Source organism: Pan troglodytes, chromosome 16 (genome assembly GCF_028858775.2).
Source record: "Pan troglodytes isolate AG18354 chromosome 16, NHGRI_mPanTro3-v2.0_pri, whole genome shotgun sequence".
Lineage (NCBI taxonomy): Eukaryota > Metazoa > Chordata > Mammalia > Primates > Hominidae > Pan > Pan troglodytes.
In genome coordinates this window covers 73,221,500-73,248,583 of record NC_072414.2, presented here as the reverse complement: position 1 = coordinate 73,248,583, position 27,084 = coordinate 73,221,500, and the positions used below count along the sequence as shown (strand labels likewise).

Below are 27,084 nucleotides of genomic sequence, written 5' to 3'. Positions count from 1 at the left end.
CAGGCGTGTGCCACCATTCCCGGCTACTTTTGTATTTTTAGTAGAGACAGGGTTTCTCTATGTTGGTCAGGCTGGTCTCGAACTCCTGACCTCAGGTGATCCACCCACCTCAGCCTCCCAAAGTGCTGGGATTACAGGCGTGAGCCACTGCGCCCGGCCTTGAGCTTCTCTTCTTAAAAAAATTGCCAAATTTGCTTTCAGGGACCTAACTGCATATCGTTTGCATGAGATTAACAAAACAAACAAAAAAGGCAAAATAAAAGGAACTGATTGTAAATAAGTGATGCTAGAATAATTCTCTATTCATTTAGAAAAAAAAAATCTACCTAGATTCTTACATCACATCAAACACCAAAAATAAACTACAGATAATACAGTAAATTTGAGGGAAAAAAGATAAATCATTTACAAATTAGAAGTATATATAGTCACAGACTTAATAGTTATCTGAATGTGGAAGTAACTTTCACATTAAAAAAGAAAAGATCAGTAAACTTGATTACATAAAGATTAAAACATCTTAATGTTAAAAAATTAAAATAAAAGCAATGAACTGGAGAAAGTATTTTCAACAAGTATGACGTCAAATATTAATTTAACCAAGAGGCTTTTTATAAATTAATGATAAAAAGATGATTATTTCAGTAAAGAATAGGCAAACTCACCAAAAACAAAATAAATAAATGAAGGAATGTTTAACTTCACCTGTATGAAGAGGTACTCTTTTCGGGGGGGCAGGACAGGCTCTCACTCTGTTGCCCAGACCAGAGTGCAGTGGCACAATCATGGCTTACTGCAGCCTCAACCTCCCAGGCTCAAGGGATCCTCCTACCAGCTGGGACCTCAGGTATGAGCCATCATGCCTAGTGGGTTTTCTTTTTTTAAAAAAATTTTTTGTAGAGACATGGTTTCACTATATTGTCCAGGCTGATCTCAAACTCCTGGGTTCAAGCGATCCTCCCGCCTCAGCCTCCCAAAGGGCTAGAATGACAGGCAGAAGCTGTGGCAGCCAGCCTAGGTACTTTTTTTTTTTCCATCTATTTTTATCAGTGTATCAATCAGGGTTTGGGAAGAAACAAAAGGCACACTCAGTTGGGATTCTGAGAATTGGGTAAAGGAGCCATACACAGAGGGGTGGGCCGGGTTAGAAAAATAACGAGGCCTATTGAGGTACCAGACACTGTTACCACCCCAGGCTTGAAGGAGTAAGGTGGGGAAACAGTGTTACCAGAGCCCAGTGGGCACTGGAAACGACAGGCCACCCTGACACAACTTACTGTCATAGAGGGGCACAGCCACCACCAGCACTGCAGCACCAAGGTGGGGGAGCAGGGGACGAAACACCCTGGTGGCTCTCTTCCCCCTGCCAGTCCTCCATTGATGCCTGTCATTGACTGAGCTCAATCAGAAGCCAGAGAGCCAGGGAGCCCTGGGGATGCCAGGGAGCCAGGGAGCTCTGAGGGGTTCAGCTCCCAGGGGGGCAAGAGGGCCTGGCTTCAGGGGCACGTGGCCTGCACAGTCACCTGGGGCCCTGTGATTGAAGAATCCCAACTTGGTTCAAAGATTTTCTTCTACCTTTTTGAAATTATTCATATATTTTTTGAACAGCAATCCTGCCTTTTCATTTTACAGTGAGTCCTACCAATTGTATAGCTGGTCTTGGTTGCGAAACAAAACAGTAAAAAAGCAAAGAATGGGTGAGGGAGAAAGGGAAAGGAGAAAAACCTGTAAATCTGTAAATTGCTGTAAAGCAAATATTTATCAAAAATCATAATCTCATGTGAGCTATGATTGAAGAAATAGGTATTCATATATATTATTGAAAGAATATTAGCTACTGAAATTTGGCAATACAGATAAAAAGCCTTAAACTACATCTATCGTTTGACCCCAAATTCCATTTCTAGAAAATTATGCTAGAATAAGTAAAAATTGATGATAAAAAAGCAAGTAACTTTTTAAAAATATTTTTATTTCCAATAATAGGAAATCACTAAGGATGGTGCATCATACAGTAGAATCATGTGAGACTCAGAGGGGACTTGCCCAAGATCACATAGGTCACTAGTTCTGGAAGCGGGACCCAGATCCAAGTGCCTTAGCTCCCAAATGTGAGCTCTTAACCAGGCCACTGCCTTCTGTATTTTCTTTGAAAGATCATCACAAACTCAGACAAAATCTCATGTACCTATTCAGCAACTTGATTAGACTAGTTAAAACCTGAGAATGACTTAAATACCTAATAACAGGGATTTGGTTAAGTAGATTTTATAAATATCTAATAATAGGGAGTTGGTTAACTAGATTTCATAAATTCATATAATAAAATACCATGAATCCACTAAAAAATGGTGTTTTCAAGAGTTTCTGATGACCTGAAATAGTTATATATAAATAAATGCGTGTGTGAAGTTTTTTATAGCATATGTAGGCATAGAAGGGAAATAATTGAATATGTTAACATAGATGATCTCTAATATTATGATTTGGTGTGATTTTAATTTCTTCAGGTTTTTCTGTATTATTGCATTCTTCACATTTTCTTGACTTTGTACTAGCCATCTTCTATTTTCAGCTAATAAAAATCATGAGATCTTCCAACCTCAACCTCCATCATGTTGCAGCTAAGAGACAGAAGCCTTCCCAAGACCAAGGAGCATGTTAGGAGACACAGCATGAGTAAAGCCCGTTCTCTTCTTCCCCACACCCAGGTCTTTCCGGCATGGCACTTGGAGCCATGAGGAGAGCTGGCTAGACAACACAGAGCTCTGGCTAGCCAGAGCATGCACACACTATGAAGCTGAGCAGACTCCAATGCTAGTTTACTCCAACTGGACCAGAAGAGATCTGCTATCCTCCCAATAGTCCTGCTATCCAGGAACAGCTGAGCTCTGTTCCTGAAGACATGTTGGGAAGACACTTACTGGTTGAGTTGCTGCGTGCCCTTTGGTGGCAGGCTTTAGGAAACAGGAAGTTACTACTTTGTGCTTCTAGTTTTCCAGGCTTTTCTCGAGAGGAAGCTGTGGAAGATTCCTGCAAAACAATTGCCGTCTTTTTATTCAGCAAGTTAGAATAGAAAACTGTGCTTAGCAAAATTGGATTTTGACACTGACCATAGAAGTACTCAGATTATCTGTCTCCCCTACTGAATGATAAGTACTATAAGAGCAGGGATTTAGAATCACCATCATCCTTTCACTCACAGACATACATTCATTTGTTTAATTACAAATATTGAATGAATAGATTACATTAATAGTGAACTAATGCGACACAAATTGAATGAATCCTTCAGCTATTACATGTCAAGTTCTTTGTTAGACATTGTGCACACAGCTGTGACCAAGACAGACAAGGATGTTGATCTTGGAGAAAATGCATTTTAGTGAAAGATGACTGACAATAAACAAGCAAAATAAAGGTGAAAGATAATTACAGAGAATGATAAGTGCTCTGAAGAAAAGAACTAGAGAGCGATGTGGATAGGGAGCCTGGCAGGTATGTTTTAGAGAGAAAGATCGAGCAAGTTACATTGTTCTGGCATACCTGGCACATAACAGGCACTTGCAACTATTTGTGGAATGAATGTTATATAAATGGATTTCTTAATATTGAACTATCCATGCATTATTAAGGGTATTATGATTTTACTATATTGCTGATTACTATATGCAAATATTTAATTTAGGGCTTTTAAAAATCAATATTGTTAAACTTGCTTATGGTTCTCTTATCCTTTTTCTACTTTGCTGTATCAATCAAATATATATACGTTAATTTATTATATATCTCTCCTCATCCTGGAATTTTAGGGATGGGTGTAGGGATATGGGCTGATAATGAGGATGATGGTATTAATTATTTTATCTTTCTGAAAGTTTTCTGATTGTTATTCTATTTTATAACTTTGTTATCCACAATGATCTTGACTTAATTCTTGAGTTATATTGGTTTTATTACTCACTACCATAATCCTTGTGTGTGTGTGCACATGTTGTGTGTGTGTATATGCACAAATATATATATAGAGAGAGAGAGAGAGAGAGAGCGAGTGACAGAGAGAGAGAGAGAGAGCGCGTGCGCGAGTGACAGAGAGAGAGCAGGTCAGGACAGGGTGGTGCTCTGTTGTCCGGCTGGAGTGCAGTGGTGTGATCTCGGCTCACTGCAGCCTCGACCTCCTGGGCTCCAGAGATCCTCCCACTCAGCCTCCTGAGTAGCTGGTACTACAGATGCATGCCAGCATGCCCAGCTAGTTTATGTATTTTTTGTAGACACGGAGTTTCATCCTGTTGCCCAGGCTGATCTCAAACTCCTGGGCTCAAGTGATCCTCCCACCTCAGCCTCCCAAAGTGTAAGGATTACAGGCGTGAGTCATCGTGACTAGCCAATCAAATTTTCTTTGCTCTCTTTTTATACTAATAATTTAGAAAATATTTTATAGTATTGAGTATGTAAGCAGTATATTAAACAACATACTTGGACTCATTTCCATACCAGGGTCAGTAATGAAACAGAAAACATGACTCTCCCTCATCTAAGATGAGATTTTGAGACAACTTTTACTTTCTTCCCTCTCCTCATCCAGAGATTTTAGGGATGGGTATAGGGATAGAGAGTGATAATGAGGATGATGGTATTAATTACTTTATTTCTCTTCCTGAAGCTGTTTGCTGATTATTCTATTTTGTAACTTTGTTAGCCACAATGATCTTCACTTAACTCTTGAGTTATATTGGTTTTATTACTTTACCATAATTCTTGTATGTGTGTGCACATGCTCTGTGTGTGTGTACATCTGTGTGTGTGTCTGTGTGTGTGTTTTCTTTCAGAAAAGCTCTCTGAATATCTGCATGTCGAGGGATGTCTTTCTGTGGTTGTCACATGTGAATGATTGGCTGAGTATAGAATCTTTGGATATTGGTTACTCAACTTGGAAACTAGATGGCTTAAATGCTTTCTGGGACTTAGTGTTTCAGGGTATAGTTTGTTGGAGACACTGACACTCTATTATAACTCTATCCTAACTGACTTAACTGCGTTTCTTAGAAGCCAGGCTTAGCAATGCCTGGTTAATTTCATGTGCCAAGGGTTTGCAGAACCCAGCACCTGGTGCATTTTCCAGAGCAGAGGGAGGATCTATGCTTGCCTCTCGCTGTGTGCCAAATAACCCACCCTCAGCTCCAGCCCCTGCCACTGTGAGCTAGTAGGTATTGAGGGGCTCTGCTGGAATCCCTCATTCCCTTGGCTTTTCCCTCTTATGTGGTCAATGGCAGGCTAATGAGCCCTTCCCTCAATCCAATCTCACCTGCACTTTGTCGTGCAGAAAGTTCTCATGAGTTCCAGAATGTGTTGGCCCCTTTCCATGGTTTCCTGTTTCTGACATGCATTTCTCCCTATTTGTATATTCCTTTTGAATTTTGATAGAAATTTCTAACAGGTGGAGGAGTTAATCAAGTGTACTCTGTCGCCAACTGGAGCCAGAAGTCCACTCAGTCTTTTTGAAAAAGATTGTTTCCAGTTCTGACACAAGGGGATCCTGCAAGAAACCACATGTCAATTCCCTTTTATTTCTTAAACAAGTCAATGTTTAAAACTAGAGAACTCATCCTGAAGGACTCCTTTTCAGCAGCAGATGGTGCTATATTAACTTGGACAAAATTACCTTCTATAACCAGGCTAACCAGGGAATTCTTTTAAAGGGGAGAAAGCAGTGACTATAGAGAAGGTAGCTGAGTTCAGTTGAATTCTTGAGACTCTGTATTGCCAGAACTTAGCATAATGAGTCATTCTCTGAATTCAATGCTTCATAAAACACAATATGCAAAAGATATTTCTTAGTTACAGTAGATTGAGAAGGTAATGTCCTGATTCTAATTTCAAGACCTCCCTCTGGCACTGAGAAGTGAAAACTTCTTTATGTAATCCAGTAAGACTATGAAAGTAAAAAATAAAATGTGATTTTATTAATTTTTTTGGGTCCATTGAGCATAAGGAAGCCTAGTAAAACAGCCAATTGGTCTACTTATCCATGAGGAGCAAGCCCTATGTGCAAAGGATCTTTGAAATTTGTATTTTATCTCAAATATCTAGCTGCATGAGAGTAAATAAGTAAATGATGTGTACACAATACATCGAATACTAAGCACCTTTAAAAATGTAGAGTCCGGGTGCGGTGGCTCACACCTGTAATCCCTGCACTTTGGGAGGCCAAATTGGGGGGTTCACTGGAGCTCAGGAGTTCAAGGAGTTCAAGACTACCCTGGCCAACATGGCAAAACCCCGTCTCTACTAAAAATACAAAAAAACTAGCCGGCATGTTGGCATGCACCTGTAGTCCCAGCTACTTGGGAGGCTGAGGCAGGAGAATCACATAAACCTGGGAGGCAGAGGTTGCAGTGAATCAAGATCCTGCCACTGTACTTCCGCCTGGGCAACAGAGCGAGACTCCGTCTCAAAAAAAAAAAAAAAAAAAAAAGTTTGTAAAGAGTTGTGACATAGGTATACCTGTGTTATCATAGTAAGTTAAAAAAAGATATTATCTAATGATGATGACTGACTACAATCATGTAAAATATACATAGAAAAAGGGCAAAAAGGCTGGAAATAAGTATACCAAAACAGTAACACTCATTCATTCAACAAATGTTTATTAAGCACTTACTCTGTACCAGGCACTGTTCCAAGTACTGAGGATGTGACAGCAGACATGAAACACAAGGTCTGGCTCTCATGAATTAGCAAGAGTGGGTTTGGGTGATGGGATTATGGATACTATTTTTTCACATGTTTCTGTATTTTCTATATTTTCCATAGAGAGAATATACTACTTTTAGAATCAAACCAAAAATAAATGATTACTTTTACATTTATTTCAATTGTCACATTGGTAGACTTAAAGCCTGTTTATTTTTAAACATCTTTCTTTTAATCCTCTTTGTAAGTCCTGAGTCCAAGGCACAGTTGGAAATTGCCTGGCCTGTAAAGCCAATTGATGGCAGGAGAATCACAGGAAGTGGAGCCTCTCCCTGCCCCGCCCACCCAGATTAGCTGTAAATACTTAATGCCGTGTTAGAGGGAAAGCTTTCTCTGGGGGTTTCAATGTTGGCTGTAGAAGGCCTTATCCAAAAGACACTGAACTGACTGGGTCCCCACCTGGCCCCTCAGTTCTCCACATTTCAGTGGCTCAGTCTCTTCTTTCCATGGCACCTGGAAACAGCAATCTCAGTTTCCACATGCAGGGAGGTGTAGCCTCTTGTGCATGCGCAAGGCTATGCAGATGAGTCCTTCTCCTTCCTTCACAAGTCTGTATCCTCCAACCAAAGCCATCTCAGACACAGATGACAGAAGGTTGTTCCCTTCCCACTGCCATGCAGCCAGTCTCTGAAGTAGCTGGAGGCTCCAGTAAGGTGTATCTCACTAGGCTATAATCAAGTTCTTTGACAGTTTTGTGAAATTGACGTGCTTCACTTCAACATGGCCGTGGTGTGAAGTGGCTCATTAGATGGCTACTATAGGAGAGAATAGAAATGTTCTATCTCGACCCAAGTTGAGGTCTAAGTAGCAATTTCCTATGAAACACATATAAAACCATATGACTCCTAAAGGTTCCTGAAACAGAGGCAGTGCACACATTTTTGGACCTTCTGTTTTCTCGACACCAACAAGGGTCTAGTACTCATCTATACTATGGGACTATTTCAAGTTATTGTTCAAGCTAAACAGTTTCTTCATCAGAAATGAGTAGTAGAGAAAGGGTCATGAGACCAGCAGCACTAACTCTCTCATGACTCTGAGCTTGTCAATTATCTGGGCTCAGTTTCCTCTTTAGTAAAGCTGAGGGGTGAACTAAACAATCTCTAAAATCACTTTCAGCTCTTTACTTTTAATAGTAACTGATGGTTATGTTTAAAGGGCACCTCTCTCAAATGATCACATGTCAGAACATCTTACATAAGAACAAAGCATCTGGTCTCTCTCTGGCAAGTATGTCCTGGGTGGAGAGGTTTCTCATCAAAGGATTCTCTGTAGGAGCCCCACGAATGTCTGCACAGTGTGACTCCCTCCCAGCACACAGAACAGAACTCTTCTGTTTCTGCTCTCAAGGTGGGGCTGCTGTCAGAGCTGAGGATTTGTCATCGAGGTCAGGGGCTGTCAAAATCATTTCTAAACACATTTTCCCTATTCTCATCAGAGACTGTGGCCCTGGGCAGAGGTTCTGTGGGTGATACACCCCGTAATTACCTGGGTAGCAGTCTCTCCATCTGCCAGTCCCCATGGCAACTGAGCGAGAAAGGGGGTCAACTGTCCAGAGAACTCTTTAAATATTTTTTCCAAAGTTAGGATTGGTCATGTAATGGCTAGGGCTAAACAGTCAACTCCAAGAAATGGGGAAAAAGAACAAAAACAAACAAGATTCTCATGCAACCAGGGAATGGATCCAGAATGAAGATGGAGAATTCTGGGGCATTGTGTCCTGCAAACAAGGTGATTCCAAAGCCTAAACTTCTCCCCAAAGATCATGACAATTCCATTGCTCTGTTAGGAGTGTTTATTTTTTATGTAGCCAGCCCTGGCTGACATCACTGGCATTAATGACAGAAGCTTGATGCTTCTGGAGTTGGCTGACTGCATTCCCCTTCCATCCAAACCTTACCATTTTCTCTTTGAACTCAGATGCCATAGCTGCTCCAGTCTAAGAGAACCACAAAATAGAATTCAACTGTCCTCCTGATTGAGGCTTATTTCCTGTGGTTGAATTGATCATACGGCTACAGGCTTTGATCCTCCAGTCATGAGGATAAACAAGTAGGCCCCAGCAGATTGGTTCTGGGATGGCCACATGTCATGTGGGATGATGAGGCCACAGATCTCCTGATATGGAGGGGAAGGTTGGGAACCAGAAATCTAAAACTTCTCAAGTTCTTACTCTCCGACCCCTGCATGACTGCAGTTCCCATGTCCTTATAATCTTACCTTCTCAACCTTCCCCAGCACACCCATTCCCACTGCCAATGGCATAGCTCAGGATATTTGTTTTAGATTGGACTATTATTAATACAATTTCCTAGGGGGTATAGAAAAACTATTTTAAAAATATATTTTACAAATAGTGCTGGGACAACCAGATATTCACATGCAAAAGAGTGAAGCTGGACTCCTCTATCACACCATACACAAAAAGGACCTCAAAATAGATCATAGATCTATATGTGAGAGCTAATACTATAAAAGTCTTAAAGAAAATATAGGAGTAAATCTTGGGTTGGGTTAGGGAGAGGCTTCTTCAATACGATACAAAAAGCACAAATGACAAAAGATAAATGAGCTTCATCAAAATTTAAAACTTTTGTGCCTCAAAGGACACCATCAAGAAAGTGAAAAAACAACCTACAGAAATGGAGAAAATATTTGCAAATCATATATCTGATAAGGGACTTGTGTATCTAGAGTATACAAAGGATGCTTACCACTCAAAAATAAAAAGACAAATAACCTAATTTTTATAAATAGGCAAAAAATGTGAATAGACATTTTTTCAAATGATATACAAGAAGACTAGAAGCACATAAAAAGATATTCAACATCATTAGCCATCAAGGAAATGCAAATCAAAACCACAATGAGATACCACTTGCACGCACTAGGATGGCTATAATCACAACCACTTTATACCTGCTAGTGTAAGGAGGATATGAGAAATTGGAATGCTCTTACATTGATGGTGGAAATGTAAAATGGAGCAGGGGGTTTGGAAAACAGTGTCAGTTTTTCAAAAAGTTAAGTATAGAGTTACCATATGATGCAGCAATTCCATTCCTAGGTATATACCCAAGGGAAATGAAAACACACAACCACACAAAAACTTGTACAAAAAAGTTCAAAGCAGCATTATTCATGATATCCAAAACATAGAAACAACCTGTGTCCATTAGCCGATAAATGGATGAATAAAATGTAATATATCCATATAATGGAAGATTGCCAATTAAAATGAATGAATGAATACATTAAGACATAAAAATGAATGAACTGATACATGCTACAACATGGATGAGTCTTGAAAACATTAAGTGAAACGAAAGAAGCCAGTCACGAGAGACCACATATTGTATAATTCTATTTATATTATGTCCAGAATAAGCAAATCTATAGATAGAAAGTGGATTAGTGGGTAATTAGGGATCGGGCAGGAATGAGGGGTATAAGGAGTAACAGCTAATGGGTAGGAGGTTTCTTTTTCGGGGGACAAAAATGTTCTAAAACTAGACAGTGGTGTGGTTGTACAACTCTGTAAATATGCTAAAAACCATTTAACATTACACTTTAAATGGTTTAATTGTGTGGTATGTGAGTTAATATCTTAATAAAACCATTAAAAAATAGAATATTCACTCATCTATTCCTAATTTCCCTGCCTTTAATCTTTTCTCCCTTAAATTCCTCTGCACCTTGTTGCCAGCATAATTTTATAAAAATGCAAATGCTACCCATGAAACTTTCCGATTAAAACTAATGGCTCTGTCTTTCACAAATTCAAGACCAAATCCAAACCCCTTGGTATGTCATTCAACATCCCTTCTCCTCTGACACTACCCAGATAGCCCCAAATCTCCATTGCACTTTGTTAGTCCACTTCCTACCAGTGAATCCTGGTATTTCCTGCTGTTTGTATAGTTACCCATCCATTCTCTCCTTCATCCTTCTGGAATCAATTTAGAATTGATTTACAGAACCTTTGTAGTGATGTCCCCAGACAAATAGCTGTCTCCTGAGAAAACCATGGACTTCTCCACCAATCAGACCCTAGGAAGGATTAAAATATCCATAGTTGTTTACAGTTGTTTTCAAACCTGATAGGACCAGTTTTTCATTGCTCTTCATCTTGACTCATCTTACGTGTTTTTCCAAACACATTACAGCATTATGTTACTAAGAAATTATTTCTGTTAATAATTTGGGAGAAGTTCCTCTTGAAAAAAAACTCTAGGTAATATTAAAATAATTGGCTATTTTTTTCCAGAAACAGTGTCTATATTTTTATTTACTTAATAGAAATGACTCTCAGTAGAGTTTTCATTATGCTAGTTCCAGTGGGATTTTTGAAAGGAGTAAGCAAAGTAATATATGCAAAGACTATCAAGAGCCCTAAGAATCTAGTTAGTCTACAAGCAGTGCCAAGCTATTTTCCAAATATTCCTCAGTTCTGTCGCTTTCTTTTTATATTCTAGAAATTTATTATAGAAACTAACTGGACAAGGTACACAAAGATGTCTATACAAAGATGTTCATCATCACATTGTTTGTAATAGAAAACATGGAGGGGGACATTCAATGATAGGAGAATGACTAAAGGTGTCATGACAGGAGACTTCTATGTCTGGTAGTATAGTGGATCCTTCTGCTAAATAAAAGGAAAAGAGCCAAGGTTGGAGGACTGCTTGAGGCCAGGAGTTCAAGACCAGTCTGGGCAACAAAGTGAGATCCATCTCTACAAAGTTTTAAAAATTTTGCCAGTGTGGTGGTACGAACCTGTAGTACCAGCTACTTGGGAGGCTGAAGTGGGAGGATCACTTGAGCCCAAGAGGTTGAGATTGCAGTGAGGTATGATCACACCACTGCATCCCAGCCCGGTCAACAAAGAGAGACCCTGTCTCTAGAAACACAAAAACAAAAACAAGTAGAAGTGTTGCACGGGATGTAAATGTATCAATAAAATAGCAAATGGGTAAGGAATACCTGAAGGCCAAAAAGTAAATAAAAGCTGTACCGTAGCTTTTCTGAGAAACAAGCAGAGCCCAGAAGCTGGAGGTTGCTCTGAGATAATTTGATGAACTGGTTGAACTTGAACTTTGTCTTTCATAGCCTTATGGGATATTGGGAACAGAAGAGAAATACCAGTCCCTTCCTAGGAAAGAGAGTTTAACAGGATACTTCTCTTGGATAAAAAGGGAGCCCCAAAGGATTATATCTTCATTTTAAGTTTGAATTGGAAATAAATTAATCCCCTCCCTCAGGAAATGCATAAAAACAATTAATCTGGAAATGACCCTGAATGGAAGGAGGAAAATCTTCCCCCCAGAGGAATAATCATTACCAGATGGCTTTTTCAAGAGTTGGCAACCCTAATTAATACATATGGACATCTTTTTAAAGCCTCTAGATAAGAATTTAGTTTAAAATGATTCTAGGCTGGTGGTGCCCCAATACCTGGCAGAAACAAATTTGAATCTTCTCTGCAGGAACCAGCTTTGACTTCAGTCACAAAACTTCCCACAAAATGACAAAACATATGAGCTGTCACAGAAAAAAAATCAAAGCAAAATAAAACATAAGATAAAACACACATTGAAACAAGGTCCTAGGTCAAGTGTGGTGGCTCCCACCTGTAATCGCAGCACTTTGAGAGGCTGAGGTGGGCAGATCACTTGAGGCCAAGAGCTTGAGACAACCTGACCAACACGGTGAAGCCCCATCTCTATTTAAAATAAAAAAGAAATAAAATTAGCCGGGAGTGGTGGCTCATGCCTGTAATCCCAGCTACTCGTGAGGCTGAGGCATGAGAATCACTTGAACTCAGGAGGCAGAGGTTGCAGTGAGCCGAGATCACGTCACTGCACTCCAACCTGGGCGACACAGCAAGACTTTGTCTCAAAACAAAAAATAAGATTCTAAGAGAGAGAACTACAAGGAGCAACACACCATAATCAGACCTGCGAAGACTTCCAATCATGGAGTGAGCAGACACAGAATACAATACATATTTAATATTTTTAAAACAAAAAAGAAGTGACTGAGAAATTTGAGAAGAGAGAAAATAAGGCTTCCCAGCCAACTTGAAAAAGAAGCACAAAATTTAAAAAAATTATTCATATTAAAAATTAAATAGATGGATGAAAAGTGTATTAGACAGTGTTAAAGAGAGGATGAAAGAATTGGAATATATATCTAAAAAAATACTCAGATGGCAACATAAAGAAAACATAAAAGAGAGGTAAAGAAACATGTAAGATAGAGTGACAAAGCCTAACATCTAATCAGAGTTCCACAAGAAGGGAATAGGAATAATAAGGTAGAATTATACTTCACGTAATTATTAAAAATCTTTCAGTCCTGAAGAAATGCATCAATTCATGAAACCCAACAAATCCCAAATAAGATAAATTAAAAAAGCATATCTAGATAGTTCTTAGCAAAACTGCAAAACACTAAAACATATAGAAGATTTTAAAACAGCAGCCAGAGAGAAAAGACAGATTAACTTCAAAAGGGCAAAAATCAAACTTAAAGCTCATTTCTCAACAGCAATTGTATAAGTCATATAGCAGTGTAATGATTAGTTCAGTGTAATCATCAACATAGAATTGTATACCAGCTAAAATATCTTCAAAAATGAATAAAATAAAGGTCTTTACAGACAGAAAAAAAAAAATCCCAAGGGAGTTTGCCACCAATATACTCTCACTAAAAGAAATTCCAAAAATATTTTTTTCTTTAGAAAGAAGAGAAGTGACCCAAGATGAAGGCCTGTGAGGCAAAGAATGATGATTAAAAGAAAGAGTTGATATTCAGGTAAATCTAAACAAAAAGTGACTGAAGTAATAATAATATGTTATGGTTTTACAAATAAAAATGGAGCAATTTACCTATTAACAAAAGGATGTGAGCCAGGAAAACGTACTATTGGGGTGAAAATATTCAATGGTTTTTCTGTTATTCAGGAAGAGGGTAAAAGTAAAAATTCATAACTTTTGCACTTTGAAAACCTTCATATACATGCCAAATTTTCTGAGTTCACCATAAAATCACAGAAATAGGTCCAGGTGCGGTGGCTCATGTCTGTCTGTAATCCCAGCACTTTGGGATGCAGAAGCGGGCAGATCGCTTGAGCTCAGGAGTTCAAGACCAGCCTGGGCAACATGGCAAAACCCCAGCTCTACTAAAAATACAAAAATTAGCAAGGTGTGGTGGTGGGCGCCTGTAATCCCAGCCACTTGGGAGGCTGAGGCAGGAGAACGGCTTGAACCCAGGGGGTGGAGTTTGCCGTGAATGGAGACTGCACCACTGCGCTCCAGCCTAGGTGATAGAGTGAGACTCTGTCTCAAAAAAAAAAAAAAAAAAAAAAAGAAAGAGAGAAAAAAAATCACAGAAATAGAATTAGAAACAGAATCAGTAGAGGAGGAGAAAGGGAATAAGAAAATATAATCAATAAAAAGACAAGAAAGCAGAGAGTAAAACAGGGAAAATGGAATAAGTATTAAACATGAAATAATTTTACTTATAATTTAAGAGGTTAAATATAATTTTAAAGATAAATATAATTTTAAAGATAATTTTTAATAATTTTAAATATAATAATAAAAATAATTTTAAAGAGATTCATCTAAGAAGCAAAGATTGTCAAGACAGATTTACATTGTAAATCCAACCATAAACCATTTAAGAAATATACAGGTAAAATAAAAGAAGACAAAAAGTTCAAAAAGAAAAAGTCATTCACATACACATTCACACATACATACGTAGATGTGTGTGTAGTTGAAAACAAAAGAATAAAAACTAGATAGAAGTAGATAGATACAGACATAGACAGATAGGTGGGTAGATAGCTCAGACAACTGCTAATAAAATTAAAGCTAGTACCACTTTATAGACAAGGTAGATTCAAACAAAAATAATAGAGATAAACTCAAGATATAAATTATAACTGCTTTCAATCATAAAGAATATATAACAATTCTAAATGTTCGCACCTTATAACATAGCCTCATAATGCTGAAATAACTAAAAGGAAAATCTAGCATGAGATTTTTAACCGACTCCTTAAGAAACTGATAGATCAAGCAGACAAAAAGCAGTAAGGTTAATAGCTATATACAATGTCTCTTTAAACATAAACAAAATATGAAAATAATCTTATACGGGGTCATCAAATAATTCTCAACAGTTCCGAATAACTGGAATGACCCACTCCATGCTTTCTGACAACACCACAATTAATTTTAAGGCACTTAAAAATGTTAACTGGGGAGAGAAAACAGATGAGTTGCTGCTAGAGGTTAAGGATGGTGGGAAGAGGGGTGGGGTGTGATTCTGAAGGGTGGCATTAGGGAGATCTTAGTGGCAAGGGAGCACTTTGGTATCTTCGCTGAAGTAGAGGTTACAAGTGATAAAATAGCATAGAACTACACACACACCATAGCAATGTCAAATTTGTGGTTTTGATGTTTTACTATAGTTATGTAAGAGGGAACCAATGGGGAAAACTGGGTGAAGGGTACATGAGATTTCCCTGTACTATCTTTGCAACTTCTTGTGAATATGTAGTTACTCGAAAAGAAAAAGGTTTTGATTTTTGTCTTCGAGGTAACTGGAAAATAACTACATATTTGAAAATCAAGAAACATACCTCCAAATAACTCATGGGTCAAAGAAGAAATCATACTGGAAATTTAAAGGCATTTAGAACTGAATGATAATACAAATTTTACATATTAAATCTTGTGGAATGCAGCTAAAGATAGAACAGTGCTTACAGGAAAAGTTATCTCAAGTGCTTATATTAAAAAGGAAGAAAAGCTGAAAATAATGGGCTAAGCATCAAAGAAAGTAGAGAAAATGATAAAGATATGGACAAAATATATTAAATAAAAATACACGTATAATAGGGGAGTTGACAAAATTATAAGCTGGTTCTGTGAAAAGATTTTAAAATACTGATGACGCTCCAGCAAAGTCACTGAAGATCAAAAAAAAAAAAAAAAAAAGAAAAGAAAAGAAAAAGAAAGAAAACACAAATAAAATGAGGGTTGAAAGGGGACACAATTACAAATACAGTAAAGATTAAAAGATGACAAGAAGATATTACAAATAACTGTATAGCATAAATTTGAACAACTAGATTAAATGAGAAAGTTCTGAGGAAAATAAACTGTATCAAAATCAACTCAAGAAAGACAAGGAAACTTTTAGGGGCCTGTAAAAATTAAAGAAACAGAGTGGTTTTAACTCTTTCCACAAAGAAAACACTGGTACCAGATGGTTTTAAACAGTAAGTTCTATAAATCATTGAAGAAATAAATAATTCCAAACCTAGAATACGAATTCCAGAATGTAGATAATGAGAAACCACACCTCACATTTTAGAAGGGTGGCAAACTTAGTTACCTGGCAAGTAAAAAGAAAACATTGATATCAGTAAAAGAGATGAGCATGGTATCAGTGTGAGGTCAGTGTAACCTTGGAACCAGTACAGGAGAAAAATTCCAAGGCCATCACACTCATGAATATAAAAATTACAAATCAAATCATAGTCGACTGAATCCAGGGATTCAAAGATTTGTTGAACACTGGAAAATAAATGAAATCATTTACCACTTTAACAGATTAAGAAGAAAAATTATCTTAAAAGATCACAAAGTATATGTATTCATTTTATACGCTATCTGAAAAAGGCAGAAAAAGAAAGAGACAATAGAAAAGTGGTTGCCAGGGGTTAGGGGTGGGGAGATGGTTGGAGGACAAAAGGGCAGCCTAAGGGAACTTTCGAAGGTGACAGAACCAACTCTTTAGTATCCTGATTGTGGTGGTGGTTCCATGACCCTGCATATGTTAAAATTCATAAAACTCTCGCATTTTAGAAGGGTGGCAAACTTCTTTGCGGAAAGAGTTAAAACCACTCTGTTTCTTTAATTTTTACAGGCTTGTAAAAAATTAAAAGAAAGGTGGTTTGAAGAAACAAAACCATTATTATTCATAGATGATATGATTATGTAGAAAATAAAATCTATAGATAAAAGATTTGCAAAGAGCCTGAAGATGCTGAATATAATAACAACAATGAACAAAAATAAATTGCAGTTCCACTCTGGGAAGATGGAGTAGACAGACTTTTCCCTATTTCTCCCAGTAAGTACAACTAAAAACTCTAGATATTTGATGTTAAACAAACATAAGAAGACTCTGAAAGGTAGCGAGAAGACAGATCAGATAGGAACCTTGGTACCCAAGGAATGACAAGATGACTTCTCTAGGAATTCTTTTGCCTCATGTATTCCAGAATTGCAGCTGGCAATCTGGAATTGCCAGCAGGTACAGGCAAAAAAAAAAAAAAGCCAAAACAAAAGTCTGATCTCTCTAGCCAAATGACCATGAAGGGACTGTTCAGCAAGACAGAAAACATTAGACAATAACTGCTCCACTCCACCAAAGAAAAATGGGGCCCTGTCCCACCCATGCCAGCAGTGGCTGAATGGGAAACCTAGACTTCCATCTTTCCCAGGTAGTAACAACTTACTCCAACCCGGCCATTGGGGTACTGTCAGAGAAGGGTGAGTAGAGCGATGGGACTTTCATCCCTGCCATACAGTAAAAAGCCCTTTTCACCCACAGCCTTAGTGTAAAACATTTGGAGAACTGTAAATCACATCTCTACACAACATTAATGAGAAGCCCCTCACCTTGGGTGTCAACAAAGACCGAATAGGGAAGCTGGACTTCTACCTTTACCTGGCAGTAACAAATGGTGGCCCCTTCCCCACACTCGCAAGAATAATGTCAAAGGCAGCTAAAATGGAAGGTTTGAATAAGATCCAGGGCCTCATAACAATTTTTAAAAGTCCAGGATTCAATTGAAAATTACTAATCATACCAAACCCCAGAAATATTTTGAACAGGATAGAAGAAAAACCATCAATAGATGCCAACACTGAGATGATAGAAAATATAGAAATATTTGACAAAGATTTTAAGGCAGCTGTCATAAAATGTTTTAAATAAGCAATTGCAAACATGCTCAAAACAATGAAAAAGAAAGTTTCAACAAATAAATAGAAGATATGAAGAATCAAGTGGAAACCTTATCACTAAAAAATATAATTATCAAAATAAACAAACTAAAAGAATGAACTCAGGGGACAGAGGAAAGAATCAATTAATCAGAATACGGAATAACAGAAATTACTCAATCTGAACAAGACAGAGAAAAATAGACTGGGAAAAAAATGAACCAAGCCTCAGGGATCTGTAATACTATAACAAAAGAGCTAACATTTGTGTCATAGGGTTGTGGAAAGAGAGAGAAAGAGAATGGGATTCATAAATAATGGCTGAGCACTTCACAAATTTAGGAAAAGAGATGAAATTACAGATTCAAGAAGCTTAGAGAATTCCAAACAATAAATCCAAAGAAACATACATAAAAGCCCATTATAATTTAACTGTAAAAACTAGACACATAAAATTATCTTAAAAACAAGCAGAAAGAAATAACACATTAATTATAAAGGAAACTCAATTCAGATGACAGTAGATTTCTTATCTGAAAGAGGACAGAAGGATGTGGTATATTTTTAAGTAATGGAAGAAAAAAATTGTTAGCCTAAGGTCCTTTATGTAGCAAAAAATATTTTTTTCTGAAATGAAAGGGAAATTAAGAGATTCTGAGATGAAGGAAAATGAATAGAATTTGTCACCACCAGAACTATCCCAAAAAAACAGCTAAAGGACATTCACAAAACAGAAGGAAAACAAACAAACAAAAAGAATCTTAAAACGTCAGGAAGGAAAAACACGTGGCAAACAAAATATGAGCAAATACAATAGACTTTTCTTCTCTTGAATTTTCTAAGTTGTATTTGATGGTTGAAGCAAAAAATGTTAACACTGTGATGTGGTTTTAAGTGTATGTAAAGGAAATATTTTAAGACAATTATAGCATAAACGAGGTAGGTAAAGGGAAATAAGTTTGCTACACTTCACTTGAATTGGTAAAATGATCACTAGTAGACTATAACGAGTTATGTCTATATAATGTAAAGCCTACAACAACAACTAAAAAAACTATACAAGATTTTTTATAGAGACAATCAATGAAACAAACCTCTAGCAAGACTGCAACATTAATACAATAAAAAATAGAAGACACAAATTACTAATATCAGAAATAAAAGAGAAGCTATCACTACAAACCCTGAAGAATTCTGAAGGATAATAATGAAATGCTACAAACCACTCTACACACATAAATGTACTAAATGAAATGTACCAATTCCTCAAAAAGCACAAACTACCACAACTCTACAAATATGAAAAATATAATTTGAATAGTTCTATAACTATTAAGAAAATTGAATTTGTAATTTCAAAACTTCCCAATGATAAACCTCTAGGGTCAGATGGCTTTACTGAAGAATTCTATCAAACATTTAAAGAATTAACATAAATTGTACACAGTCTTTTCCAGAAAATGGCAGAAAATACATCCCAACTCATCTTATTAAGCTAATATTATCTTGGTACCAAAACCAGACAAAGATTTACAAAAAAAGAAAACTACAAGCCAATAGTCTTCATAAATATAGATGCATGGCCAGACATGGTGGCTCATGCCTATAACAACAGCACTTTGGGAGACTGAGGCAGGTGGATTGCTTGAGCTCAGGAGTTTGAAACCAGACTGGGCAACATGGCAAAACTCTGTCTCTACCAAAAAAATTAAGAAAATAAAAATTAGCCAGGCATGGTGGCACATGCCTATGGTCTCAGCTATTTGAGAGGCTGAGGTGGGAGGATTTCTTGAGCCTGAGAGGTGGAGATTGCAGTGAGCCATGATTGTGCCACTGCACTCCAGTCTGGGTGACAGAGCAAGACCTTGCCTAAAAAAAAAAATATATATATATATATATATATATATATATATATATATATACTTATATAGCTAATATATAAGCAAAATGTTAGCAAATTGAATTCATCAATATATGAAAAGAATTATACATGATGACCAAGTGGAATTATTCTGGGAATGCAAGGATGGCTCAATATTCAAGAATCAATTGATGTTATTCACTCTGTTAATAGGCTAAAGAAGAAGAATCACATGATCATATCAATGAATGCAAAAAAACTTTTTGACCAAATTAAGTACGCAATCATGATTAAAAGCTGTCAGTACACTAGGACTAGAGGAGAATATCTTCAACCTCATAAAGAACATCTGCAAAAAACCTGTGGCTAAAACCATAATTAATAATGAAAACTAAATGTTTTCACCAAGACTGGGGACAAAGAAAGAATGCTCAATCTCAACACTCTTATTCAACATACTACTGGAAGTTCTACTTACTACAATAAGGAAACAAAAGAAAATAAAAAGCATAAAGATCATAAAGGAAGAAATAAAACTGTCCTTGTTTGTTGATGATGTTGTTGTCTACACAGAAAAACTCAATGCCTAGAACTAATGAGTTTCAGTAATTCACAGGTATAAAATTAGCTTACAAAAATCAATTGTATTTCTATCTACTATCAATGAATATATGGACACCCAAATTAAAATGCATACCATTTATAATCACTCAAAAGAAAGCAAAATACTTAGGCATAAATCTGACAAAACATGTATAGGACTTGTATGCTACAAACTACAAAGACACTAATGAGAGAAATGAAAGATGATCTAAATAAATACAGAGACATACCATGTTCATAAATTGAAAAACTCAGCATAGTAAAGATTAATTCTTCCCAAACTGATATGCTGGTTTAACGCAATTCCTACCAAAACTTCAGTAAGACTTTTTGTAGATATAGACAAAATTATTCCAAAATTTATATGTAAATGCAACAGGATTACATTAGCTAAAATGACTGAAATAGAAGAATAAAATGGGCGGAATCAGTCTACCCAATTTTAAGACTTAATGTATAGCTACAGAATTCAGTACTGTGTGATATTTGGTAAGAGATATACATAGAATAGAGAACACAGAAATAAGCCTGAAGCATATACCAAACTGATATGTGACAAAGATGCAGCAGGAATTCAATGGAAGAAAGATAGTTTTTTTCAACAAATGATGCTATAATTGGATATCCACAGGAGAGAAAAAAAAAAAGCTTGGTTTAAGTTTCACATTTTACACAAAAATTAACTCAAAATGGACTTAGAAGTATAATGTAAGACTATGAAACTTCTAGAAAAAATAGGAGAAAAGGTGGAGATGGGGTTGGGAGGGAAGTGACTGTGGCTATATAAAGGTAACATGAGGGAACCTTGTGATGATGGAAATATTCTATATACTGGCTGCATCAACATCAGTAATATTCTACTATAATTTTACAAGATGTTACCATTGGGGGAAACTGGATTATACACAGATTTCTCTGTATTGTTTTCTTGTGACTTTTGGTGAATCTACCATAATTGCAAAATAAAATGTTTAATTAAAATAACTTTAAAAATTGCATTCCATATGCCAGCAAATAGCAGTTCATAAATAGAATTACTAAAAAGATAAGAATTACAATGCACCAGAAAATGAGGAATGCCTGGGAACTAATCTAATGAAAGATATGTAAGCCCTTGCTGAAGAAAATTATAAAAATTGCTGAAATACATTAAATAAGGCCTGAATAATGCAGCAATATATCATGTCTATTAAAGTGGTAGGCTTAATAGATGTCAATTCTCCCCCAAATTTATCTACAAATTTAATACAGTATCAAACTTTCAAGTCTTCTTTTTTTTAGATTTAAGCTTATCCTTAAATATTTATCAAGAAGCAAAGGGCCTCAAATAAATAAGTATATCTAAATAAACACTAGGAAGGAGATACTTTCATACAAGAGAACAATACTTGTTTTAAAATATAGTGATTAAGACAATGGCTTATTGGCATACAAATCTTAAAAACTGACCAAATGGAATAGAATAGAGAGCCTAGAAACAACCCCATGTTCATAAGAGGAAACCTGAATTGTGACAAAACTAATACTTTAGATCTGTGGGGAAAGAGACACTTTTCAACAGAGGGCGCTGGAACAATGGGCTAACTGTATGGAAAAAAAATGATAATGTACCCCTATACCTCACAGACATCAATTCCAGGTAGACTAAAAACATAAACACAAAAGGCAAAACTCTAAGATGTTTAGAAGACAACAAAAAAGAATAGACATTATAAAATAATGTTTATTACTTTAGGAAATGGTAACAATTTTTAATAAGATGCAAAAGCATAAAGTATAAAGGAAAGGATTGATAAATCCCACATTAAAGTTAGGAACTTCTACTCATCGATTAAAAGAGTTAAAATGACAAATTAAAAGCTGGGAGAAAATAGAGAAAGCTGGGAAAAGAAGGAAGAAGACTAGCAAGCCAAAAGAAAAATAGAAAAAGGTTTGAATGAGCATATCACATTAAAGTTTCTATAAAATATGAAAAATGGTTTATATACATACAACGTTATTAGTAATCAGGGAAATGTAAGTTACAACTAAAATTAGAAATAATTTCATTGCCCTGAGATTGGAGAAAGTTTAAAATCTGATGTTATCAAGGATTGATGAGGATGCAAAGGAACAAAGAAACTTACACCTGCTGATGGAAGGGTAGATTGGTATAACCACTTCAGAAAATAATTTGGCTTTATCTAGTATAAATGAAAATTCCCATACCCTTTGACTCACCATTTCCACACCTAGATTTATACTCTACTGAACTTGCACAGATGCCACTGGAGGTATGTACAAGAATACCCATGGAAGTACAGTCTCTAATTTAAAGTAGGTGAGGGGAAAGGGGAAATATCTCAAATGTCCACCAATAGTAGAATGGATAAATTGAGTGGTTTTCACACAATGGAAAACTCAAGAGCAGAGAAAAATCAATGAACTACAACAAAATGAAATAATATGAATGAATTCCTGGAACATAATATTGAATAACATACACAAATTTACCAAAGAGGAATCACAGTGCAATAGCATTGATATCATGTTCACAGATAAGAAGAACTGAGACTTCCAATTCCAGGACAAGATGGTAGAGACTGACTTCCCTCCTCTTTGCTAAATACAACTAAATACCCTGGGAATTATTTAATAGACAACAATATAAGGATTCTGAAAGTCAGAATGAACTGGTTAGTTACCTCAGGACTTGGGAAACAACAATAGGGTGAGTTCCCTGGATTTTCTTTCTATCTACTATCTACCCCAAACTAGAGGCTGGAGAGGCCCGCAACCCAGAACTGCCAATAGGCAAAGCCAAAAACAAACAAACAAACAAGACAAGCCTGTTCTTGCCAGCCTGGCTAAAACACCAGGAAAGGGGGAAGACCAGCAAAGACCTAATGGGGAATCCCAGCCTCTGTTCAACAACCAGGGTGCCAAGATGTGGTCTGATATGTCTACTTTAGCAGCAGCAAAATCCTAGGTTAACTCAGCCTCACTCTATCACTGGGGCACTGGCAAGTGGTCCAGTTCATTTTCAGGGGCAGCATCAGCTGAGTGCTTCATTTTTTTCTGCTCTCCACCTAGTAGAAAAAGAGGCCCAGGCCCTGCAGGTTTTTTCTGTCCCCAAACCTAAGCAGCAGATGGTCACCCAGTGGTAGCAGGCAGCCCAGGAAAGGTCTTTTCACCCCAGTAGACAGAACTGCAGGGATTGAGCAAGACCACTGGTAGTGCCAGAAAAATGAAGCATACCAGAATAGCACTGCAAGGGCTCTGAACACTGAAATGCCACTGTAACAAAAGCTCATAAGAGTAGGCCAGAACTACATGCTAATCCTAAACAGAGTGGCTGCCTACTAAAACAAAAGATCTAAGTCAGATGAAGAGTCTTCTCACATAATAATCAAAATGTCCAAGATACAATTGAGTCACTTATAATGTCAAGAACTGAGAATTCACGAGTCAAATGAGAAAAGACAAACTAAAATAAACCCAAATAAATCAACAACTAGATACATCATAATTAAACTTCTAAAAACTAAAGATGAAGAAAATTTGTTTAAATAACAAAAAGATGACACATTACCTATAAAGAAAAAAAAAAAAAAGAACACCAATTCAAATGACAGCAGATTTCACATCTGAAAACATGAAGGTCAGAAGTCAGGACACATTTTTTTAAGCATAAAGAAATTCATGTCAACCAAAAATCCTATATCTATTGAAACTACCCTTCAGGAATGATGGAAAATAAAGATATTCTCAGGTAAAAAAAAAAAAAAACACTAAAAGAATTCATTGCTAGCAGGCCTATCCTTAAAGAATGGCTAAAGGAAATTCTTCAAATACAAAGAAAATGATAAAATGTCTGGAACCTTTGGAAAGGAAAGAAGAAGAGTAGAATGAGTAAAAATATAAATAAACATAATAGATCATCTTTCCCTTTATGAGTTTTTTTACTTATATTTTATGGTTGGGGCAAAAGTTATAACAACACCTAATGAGGTGTTCAATAGATATAGAGAAAGTACTTAAAACAATAATATTTAAGAAATGGAGAAAGGTAAAGTGATCTAAATATAAGTAAGACTTCTACACTTTACTCGAAGTGGTAAAATGTCAGTACCAATAGGCTGCATAACAAGTTATGTGCATATATGGTAATATATACAGCAACCACTATGAAAACTATAAAAAGTTATATACTCAAAAGCATAATAAATACATCAAAGTGGAACTCTTTAAAATGTTCAAGGATTACACCGGATGGCAAAAGAAAATAAATGGAGGAACAAGAAATAAAGGGAACAAACAGGAAACAAATAATAAAATGACAGACTTAAGTTCTAACATACAAGTTATTACTTTAAATATAAATTGCTTAAATACACCAGTTAAAATACAGAGACTAGGCCGGGCGCAGTGGCTCACGCCTGTAATCCCAGCACTTTGGGAGGCTGAGGTGGATGGATCACGAGGTCAGGAGTTCAAGACCAGCCTGGCCAAGATGGTGAAACCCCATCTCTACTAAAAATACAAAAATTAGCCAGGCATGGTGGCAGGTGCCTGTAATCCCAGCTACTAGGAAGGCTGAGGCAGAGAATTGCTTGCACCTGGGAGGCGGAGGTTGCAGTGAGCCGAGATTGCATCACTGCACTCCAGCCTGGGTGACAGAGCAAGACTCCGTCTCAAAATAAATAAATAAATAAATAAAATAAATAAAATTTAAAAAATAAAATAAAGAGACTGGTAGAGTGAATAAAAATTTCTAAATGACCCAATTATATGCCATCCATAAGGAACTCACTTGAAACATAACAAGTAGGTTGAAAATAAAAGGATAAAAAATAGACACCATGTAAATGCTAATCAAAAATAAGTGGAACTAAATAATAAAACATTCAGATATACAAACAGGTATGATAAAGTATAAAGAAAAGCAAGAGAATAATATACCCAAAATTAAGTGGTTACCTTAGAGAGGAGTGAGAATGGAAAGGCATCAGGTAGGAACATTCAAATAATCTCAAATTTAATGGTAAGGTTTGTTTCTTAAACTTGATAATTGACACACAGGTGTATAGGGCATCTTTATTTTTTAGAGTGTGTATACATGTTATAAATTCATTTTTATATGTTCAATATTTAATAAAATACTTTGAAGATCTTAAAATAATAAACTATGATACATGTGTGTGATGTATAGAATCTCATGCAGCCTTAAACCTTTTTTCAGACATTCTTCTAAACTGGGGGTGGAAACACAAACTGATACAGTAAATTCCTCCTACCTGCAGCTAGTTGCCATTCTTCAATGGGAATATATAAGTTTCTTAATTGTTTGTTGTTTCAAGCAGGGATGGTGGAAACTAAGGGTGCAGGATAAGAGGAGGATCAGGAAAAGATTTATGGCGGATGTTCCACTGAAGCTGAGCCTTAGAGGATAACTAAAACTTGGGTTCATAAAGATGAGAGTGAGGAAGATATTCCAGGCAGACAGCCACAAGGGCAAAGGCTTGGAGGCAGTAACCAGTGGGTTATATGTGAAGAACAGGGAGAAGCCTACATGGGTTGTAATGTACCAATGAAGGGCCATATTGAGAAATAGAGTTGGAAAGGTAGATGGTTTACTACTTCTTCCCAGTTTCCTTTCTTTTTTTGAGATGGAGTCTCCCTCTGTTACCCAGGCTGGAGTGCAATGGTGCGAACTCAGCTCACTGCAACCTCCACTTCCCGGGTTCAAGCAATTCTCCCTGCCTCAGCCTCCTGAGTAGCTGGGATTATGGGCACCCACCACCAGGCCTGGCTAATTTTTGTGTATTTAGTAGAGACAGGATTTTGCCATGTTGGCAAGGCTGGTCTCGAACTCCTGACCTCAGATGATCCACCCGCCTCAGCCTCCCAAAGTATTGTAATTACAGGCATGAGCCACCGCACCCGGCTTTATTCTCCTCTTCTTTTCTACCTAACTCCTCTTCACTAACCAAATGATGTTCTGCCAGAGCTAATGAAATTCAAAAGGCCAACTCCTAAAACTAGCTTTCAGGAATAGTACAAAATGTTTTCTGGCAATAAAAACAGCAACTAGAAATCACATTGAATTGGGGAGACAGTCAGCAAGTGAAGATTAATCATACCTGTGGGCAGCCCCTCCTTGCTTCCTGCACATGGACCACCCTTGCCTCCCTGCTCATCCTCCCACACACTCAGGGGATACAGCTGGCTCTGTGGGAGTCATGGAGCCCTAAGCTTCCCTCTCAGTGGCTGCTCTCAGCATCCATAAGTCGCTCTTCTGTGGCAGGAAGAGGCAGGCAGCCAAAAGATTGGGTTTCCCACTTGCCAAGAAGGCCCAGGCCCCAAAGCCACAGGCTGAGTTGCTCACAGGCAGCAAAGCAAAGGATTTTGTCTGCTGAAGGAAGGCCTTGACCACCTTTTCTCCAACCACAGCACATGCCAGAGATTCAGACGACTGATCTGACCTCATCAAATCTTGAGTCATGCTATATGAGTGGTGACACTGTCTGACCAATTACTTTGAATTTTTAAATAAAGCAAGATTTTCACTCTATGGAGGTCATTCTCATGTGGATAAAGCATTTCACATCTTTTTAGGAGGGCAGCTCTGAAGTGGGGACCTCCCACACATTCGGTCTCATCTGCTGCTGTCCTTCTTCCAGATCGAGTGCCCTGTAACTCCATATCCCACCCAATGGGAATGACCAAAGCAATATCCAGTGTAAAGCCATGTGTTGACTCAAATAAACAAATGCAAGTTTGGGCCATGTGAATAGACTCTCTGCCTTAAGGGTGGTCTCCTTATACCCTTTTATGGGTATAATGCCACTCCTTTCA

General features: G+C 37.1%; 1 protein-coding gene across 8 annotated transcripts in view; it reads right to left on the bottom strand.

Moving 5' to 3' along the window:
• Window positions 1-27,084, bottom strand: part of IL16 (interleukin 16) — a 147,112-nt gene that overhangs the window by 47,329 nt on the left and 72,699 nt on the right. For 6 of the 8 annotated variants that reach the window (XM_063793970.1, NM_001194930.2, XM_016927014.4 and 3 more), the window contains 1 exon segment: window positions 2,925-3,033. The exons of 1 other annotated variant lie outside the window; for it this stretch is intronic. In XM_063793970.1, coding sequence (XP_063650040.1) covers window positions 2,925-3,033 — 109 coding nt within the window. 8 annotated transcript variants of the gene reach the window in all.